Source organism: Monopterus albus, unplaced genomic scaffold, assembly GCF_001952655.1.
Source record: "Monopterus albus unplaced genomic scaffold, M_albus_1.0 scaffold79.1, whole genome shotgun sequence".
NCBI lineage: Eukaryota > Metazoa > Chordata > Actinopteri > Synbranchiformes > Synbranchidae > Monopterus > Monopterus albus.
The window spans coordinates 669,858-677,391 of NW_018127959.1; the positions used below are offsets into that span (position 1 = coordinate 669,858).

Consider the following 7,534-nt stretch of genomic DNA (forward strand, 5'->3'; position numbering starts at 1 on the left):
TTTTCCACTTTCTTTCATAGAGAGATGTTTCACTGCCGATCCTGCTGACTCATCCATCCAGCTACAGGTAAAGAAAAGTTTTCTATACAGATCCCTCCCTTGTAAGCTATTTCGCCTGCAGGCAAACAAATCTCATTGCACACCTTGGCAGATAATAAAGAGATACGTACACTTCGAGCATTTACTGTATATGGCTGAAATTTAAGGGGGCCGTGATGTGTTTTGATGGAGTCTTGCAGAAACATCACATGAAATCAAGCCATTGGTAGGTGTTGGCGTAGGCAGACAATCGGTCAGGCAAGCCTTGTGCTGTTGCAGTGTTGACACACTGCTCTTGACATTCTGACAACTGTAAACCTACCTTGAGAAACAGAAACATGATGAGAAATGTTGCAGGGGGAAACCGCTCTGATGTAACAGGCTGTGAGTGGCTGCACCCGTGCTCCACAGAGATGCTATCTGCTTCCTAGCATGCACCAGACATAGTTATACACGTACACGCACATCAATAAGCACTACAGCCAAAAAAGAATCAACAAGTTATGTGAAGCTCTGTATGCTGGCAGCGCTGCTGGATGCCACTGAAGCTGTTAATTATAGCTGTAATTACTGAAATACAGCTGGAGCTTATGAGAGGCACTCAGTCTAAACAGACAGCAAAGAGAGTGAGGTGTTTTGTTTCAGCCAGTACAGACGAAGACTGAAGCGTGTGTGTTTTTCATGTAGCTATTTCAGCCCCACCTTTGGTATTTAGAGCGGCACAGTATCAGCCCAAAACACAGACTCAACACAAGACACAGATAAGACTTTAAAGTTACAAAATATTTAAGAAAACATTTTATTTTACATAAACTGTACAGATGACATTTATTTGACTAAATGATTCTTAGACAGTAACTAAAATAACTTTCTTATTAAATAGAAAACAAACAAAAATAGAATTAAAAATGAAAAATGAAGTGTTGCTTATTGTACAAAACAGAATGAAAATAGAGCTAAGAAATGAAAATCATATATCGTACCCTGATACAGTGGTAGGCCTTTTGCAAGTTATCAAAAACAGTATTGTACACAGTTACTCAATGGCCTTGCCATCTCAGTACAATAGCTCAAATCTTGGCCTCTTTGGGTAAAATACATTTGAAACAAAATTCAATTTACTTCTAAAAAAATAACTTTTCAATGGCAGTTTTTGTTTCTCTAATCCCGCAACTTTTCAGTGCAAACATCACAACAATCATTCGCTTTGGAAAGGAAGCGAAAGATTACATTTCAAGTATTGATAAAGAGTCAAAGACTGAAGAGAGGGAGAGAGGGAGAGGGAGAGAGAGGGAGAGAGAGAGAGAGAGAGGTGGAAAGAGTTCAGTCTAATAGAGCATGTTGAGTATGGTTATAGATTACTATACATTGCATAGCTCATGTGGCACTTATTTACCAATAGGATAGGACACTCCATACCCCTTTGAAGGCATTTTCTTTATACAAGTGCTATTCAGGGTGTGCATTTCAGTTTCTGCAAGTGCTGCACTGTGGCGACCCAGTGGGCTGAAACTAGAGGCCCACTTCTCCTGAGCCTCAGGTGGGCTACAGGAAGCAGTTCTCTCTCTGTCGCTCCCAGTGTACAGGTGAAGTACACCTACGGGATCTGTCTTCACCTAGTTGCCATGGTAACATGGCCTGCAGCACTCTTGACAGGCATGAGGCTGAGGCCCTTAGTCAACAGCAAGACTGACAACAACACAGCAGCAGCTCTGCAGGGGACTTTCTTTTGCCGCTGCACTGCTGCCGAGGGTATAATCCTGCAACCTATTTAGCGCTGCCAGTCTAATTCCACCAGAGAAGACAGTCAGACTGTATGTGTCGGCATAGTAGGGAAGTGCTGGTGTTCTGAATTGTATAAGCTGATGAATTGTCAGTGCTTTATAAAAACAAAAGTCTGTCATGTGCTTAAAATACTTAAGAGGGTTGGAAGAGGGCTGTGAAGCCAATAATGTCACTGGCTGATCCTGTCACCTTCCTTAAGCGCTTTTGATCTTCATTCAAGAGGAGGATGGGCCATTATTTTTTGACTAGAAATGGCAAACTAGAGCAAAGTATCATTTGGTGATAATCATTCCCTTCTTGTCCCATCGCTGACCAGCTGTCACTCAACGGACAGCGCTCGGACAGCAAGCATGTCATTCAGTCTGATAAATACACACACTTGCATGAACATGTGCAAACACATGCTGCAAACATGGACACAACACTGATTCTTGCATTTGTTAGATTGTACCTGTGTGTGTGTGTGTGTGTGTGTGTATGTGTGTGCATGTGTTGCCTGCACATACAGTAGGTATAGATATATTGTATATGTGTACCGTACAAAAACGTCCTGTTTGTACAAAAGGCCTTTCTGACTGTTTGAAGTTCAGATAATGAAGGGTCTGTGTGGACTCAAGCACAGCCACACTCCTCCACAATCATGTTGGGCACATCCCTCTTGACAATGTTGTACTCGTCGTCAAAGTAGAGCATGGACATAGTGCTGAGTTTGGTGGGGATGCAGCAGGAGTTGACTGAGCCCGGGCTCATCCCTCTCAAGCGGTACTGGTTAACTACAGCTGTGTGGAATGATGAAGCTGAGCCCGGTACCCCTGCCATGTAGGCCGGACAGCTGCCCTCGCAGTAGTTACCGTAATAGCCAGCCGGCGCAATGATCCAGTCATTCCAGCCAATAAGACGGAAGTCTATGTAGAACTGTTGCCGACAGCAAAGGCCCCCGCTAGTGCCATCACACTCCAGCCCTCGCTTACGAATGCGGTGCTTTCCATCCACCTGTCGTGCATGCACCACAAGGAAGGGTCGATGGGATGGGTCACCTGGGTCCACAAGCACTGGTGCCACACCAGCCGTCTCACAGCCCTCACAGTGGACCTCCAGGTCCTGCCGCCGGCTGCCTCTCCCAAATGCAGCCCGCACCGCTTCAGAGAAGGGAAAAGTATGCCAGCCACTGCGTTTCAGGTCCACCCGCTTCTCCACCAGGGCCCAGCGGCCTGGTCCTCCTCCATCACTGTCTACTAGGCCTCCCTCTGCGCTGCTCGTAGCTCCAGCCTCCCGGTAGTGGATCTTGACAGTCACTTTCCTCCGGAGGCCCTTGTCAGGAGCGGCCGGTAACACACGGAAGTAGAGCCACAGGTTCGCCTGGGATACATGCAAGTTTTGGTTGCCTTCATTGGAGATGAGAAAATACAGACTGGACTTGGAGGAAGTTTGCTCATCTGTTGGAGACAGCAGAGTAACACAGAAAAGGTTTGTTATCAATCTGCAACCAATGTAGGTGTAGAAGAATGTAACTCACTGATCATTTAAATAATTCAAACATAACAGTCATTTCATTTCTAACTTGAGCTGGAAGGTTTGTTACTGAGCTTGGAAACAGTCTGAAAAAGAATTCTTAGCACACGGTCTACTGAAACATTTGTCTGCAGCTTTCTGCCATATTGCTTGGCCTTCATCAGTGGATGAAGTTTTCTTAGTTGTTACAGAGATAGTCTAGATGTAGCCACATGACAGAGATGCCAGAGATCATTCCTGCCCACCACATGTCCAAAACTCCATACTTAGATCATGTAATAACTAGACCATGTCCACGACCACTGAGCAGACGCTTCTGGCTACCAAAGGCAGTGACGCTGTATGTGGCTGAAAGCTATGGAAGATCTCCAGTTAGTGGAAGCTGTGCTAATGATTTGTCTTTAATGTCAAATACAGTTACGTTATTTCAGGAGAAAGTTCTAGAGACCATTTGTCTTCTTCACAGTGTAAACACATACATGCTCACACAGAAAGCCCGAACAACAAAAAGCACAGTTCTCTCTTTGAAAGCCTGTTTTCCTCTTGTTTTCTCTGTTCGCCCTCAATCACTATGTCAGGTGACCTCTGTGGTGGCTCCTGATAGGCCAGCTGTGACAGGCCAGTTCTGGGATCAGGCCCAGTTGGCCTCGGGTCTAGCTTTGTAAGTGGCAGGGCCAAAAAAGAGAGAGGGCGGAGAACCAAAGAGGAAGATGAAGGAAAGGAGGAAGGATGCAAGTAGAAAAGACAGGAGGGTGGCGGACACGGCTCAGGCTCCCCAGGGGTTCATTGAGTTCGCTGTTGGTGCCCCCCCCCTCCAATGTGAGTAGCCTGAGAGTGACAGCACAAAGACCCCAGTGAGGCACTGGGAGACAGCCGTGCTGCAGCTCAGCATTGTAGCGTGTGGCTTTCCAGCAAAAAGCATGATGAAGCAAAAATAAAAGCCATTTACATGACACTGGCCACTTTCTACAGCGGCACAATGAAGAGATTCTGGGTGTCTAAAGGTGGCGATGGGCTCCCCCTGGCAGTGGTTTTTCTCCCTAAGCCTAATGATGTCTTCCAAATTACCCAGAGGTAACTTGAAAGGTTTCTATTTCAGGAGATTTGGAACAATGTGCTCATGCAAAGTAACGCCTTTCAAAGCAGCTAAATTACTTTGTTTGCCAACTGATTAGTGTGTGTCAATGTCAACAGGTGGCCACCAAAGACGGGCCCCTTCTTTAAGGCACCTCACGCCTCTTCCTCCTGTAAACCACAGTTTTACATTCACACAGGGACCTGTTCAGACCAGCTCTCCACTCTGTAGCATGTCAGCTGGGCACTTCACACACACACACACACACACACCCAACCCTAAAGAAAGCAATACATCAGATATCAGCCTTCTCAATACCAAAGCCTGTGGGTAAAGTATCACATGCACAGTGAGTAACTACTGAAATGTATCTGAAGTGAACAACATAAAAGAATCAGCTGAACAGCAGCTTTTGCTTGTGACTGCTGTAAAGGCCCCCCGGGGCTACAAGCAGCCAACCTCACCTCATTCAGTGGTGTGCGTTCTTACTTGCCTTGACGGCTGTGAGTGTTGGGAAAGGGGGCTCGTACAGCACTAAGCTGTGAGCGCACAGGACGTGGTGATAGACAGGGAGTGAAGCCTGAAAATAGGACTGATCTTAATCTAAGTGTTGTTAATGAGGAGATGCTCTGTCATGGAAGACACATGTAGTTCCCCTGAGGATACCAAACCCATGTGCAGTTAAAACCTCTCCTGTGTAGTGGTGCTGACCGGATGCACAGGGTTGATTCGTTTCAGCATTTGGACACATTGGTTAGTGTCACATTAAAACATGATGCTATTAGCTGACTGGCATTCATAGTAGGGCACATTTTAAAACTCATATCAATATATCTGCCAATTATTTAGTAAATGTCATAGCCTGCCTTTTTCCAACATTCCCAAACCAAAACATTCACTTTACTATCACAGAACAAAGAAAAGCAGCCAAGTGGAAGCATGGCATAGTTCTTCTTCTTCTTTTTAACCCTTAAAATATGACAAATGATTAATATCTGCTGTTTTTCTGTTAGTTAACTAATCAGTAACTAATTGTTTTGGCTCTAATTCACAGCTTGACCACGACTAAACCTGTGACAGCATTAACGGCACACTACTAAATTCAAATAGAAGAGAAACTTACAGCTCTGATCGATTTTCTGACTGTGGGGTTGTGCTGACACAGCAGCAGCACACTGCTAAATGTAATCATTTTACTAATCCAAGGCACTGCCCGTGAATCTCACTGTCCCCAGATTGACTGGCGGAATTTGTGATGGGTGGTAGTTTAGACCTTTCCCCATCTCAATCTCATCTCTCCCACCTGTCCAATGTAAAAAGCAAAGCAAAAAAAGAAAAACAAGACAGAAAATACCACTACATCTATTATGCAAACTCTGTAATCTTCTCTTGACAAAACTCTCTCACCTAAAGGTCACTTTAGTAGCTTGTGTTGGAGCTTTCAGTCATATCACATGACCCTTGTCATGTGCCAGGTGCCATGGAATTATATTACATGTCCAGTTTTCTGAAAACTTCAAGATTTCTCATTCATTTAAAAGTGCAGAGAACTAGTAAATTCTCTGTGCTGGTGGAGATCATAACATCACCATCCAAGTGTGTGTCAACAGTCAACCTGGTCTACGGTAACAAGACCAGTTTGGAACAGTGAAATACATGTAAAACCATTCACTGAGTAGAGCATTAAAAATGGATCAGTAGATGCTTTAGTTAGTCCCACTTCTAGATTTGTTCATGGTGCATACACATTTGATCTTATAGCTTCGTTACCACTGAGAGCGCATACCGACATGCCGCATGACTTTTTTGAACTGAGGTCCTTGGATGGAATAAACTGTTCTTTTCATCCGGTGTTACAAACAACCTGGGGCTGGCCCTGACACGCCCCGCCTGACCACACAGTGGAAAAGTTGCTAGTGAGTATCAGCAGGCAGGACACCTGGGTGGGCTTGTGTGAAATAAAGAGTGTCTTCAGCGTGTCCCCACCTGTGCCACCAAGTCAGGGAGAAGGTTATGGATGCAGGCAGGAGGCAGGCAGCTCTACAGCTCATTACTGAAAGCTGCTGTCGACAAGACCGCACGCTGTGGAAGGATAAGGGTGCGGCGCGCAGCACTCGTGGCTCTAACGGGAGCAGACTCGTGTGTGTATCAGCCATCCCTCGGGCCCAGGTCTCAGCTCCAGGAATTCCTCAGACAGTGAGAGTAAGGGGGGGAGATGGCGAGCATGGAGCGCTGTGACTTATGACCACAGGTCATACGAGCCCGTTTTCACTGGCTGTGATGTTATTGAAGCTTTACTACCGGGGCATTTTCAATAACATTGTATAAATCATTTGTACAATCACAAGTTATAGAAATGCTGCCAGACTCACTGAAGACTGAAACACACACTTGTAAGTGGAAGAGGAAAATGTCTGGAGCAGGTCCAGAAGCGTCGTGACTGACAGCTTCTCATGAAAGGGTTGTGTCCTGAAGTAAACCTGCCAACCTGATCCTCCAGAGGAACTGGGCCAGAGTTAATGACCTCCTATAATGAAGTCTTAATTCCAGTCTTGGACCATTCGCAAGTTCACCGGGTCTGAACAGCCACAGAGAGCAATCAAGAAGCACCGATCTAAACTTCTCCATCGACCCCTCTCTCTGTCACCCACCCTCCTTCCCTGCTTGTGTTTCCCGCTCCGCTCCCGTGGATACGGGACACCAAATCCCTCAGTGAGGACCCACGGGACCATGTCAGGGGAGAAGGGAGATTGGCATTGTCTCCCTCACCCTCCCCGGCCTGCTTGGCAGACCTCATACCTCTGTGCTACAGCACCCAGAGATAAGAAGCCAGCTCCCTGGCTGTCAAGTATGCAGTTAACCTTGTGCTGAGGGGAAGCAGAGGATGCACCCCGCTGCTCCACGCAGGCATAAAGCACATAAACATCTGTCCACAACCATTTACTGGCTTTCTGTTGGCTAGACAGGTGCTATGACTCTCATTCTCAACCCACCTTGGCTTAAACTGTGATAACAACAATTCAGGCTCCCTCGTGCATGGGGGACAAGCCTCCCTGGCTTCAGAGCCTTCAGAAGACCTCGCCTCTGAGCCATGCTCTGGCTGGCAATGTCCGATCTGGGCTG

The 7,534-nt window shown here is 46.2% G+C and overlaps 1 protein-coding gene across 1 annotated transcript in view; it reads right to left on the bottom strand.

Moving 5' to 3' along the window:
- Nucleotides 1–965: 965 nt before the first annotated feature.
- The window catches only part of inhbb (inhibin subunit beta B), an 8,792-nt gene continuing 2,223 nt past the window's right edge, over nt 966–7,534 (bottom strand). Inside the window, exon 2 of the mRNA XM_020606643.1 lies at nt 966–3,260. Within this exon, the coding sequence (XP_020462299.1) occupies nt 2,437–3,260 (824 nt within the window). The 3' untranslated portion in view covers nt 966–2,436. The remainder of the gene's footprint in view (nt 3,261–7,534) is intronic.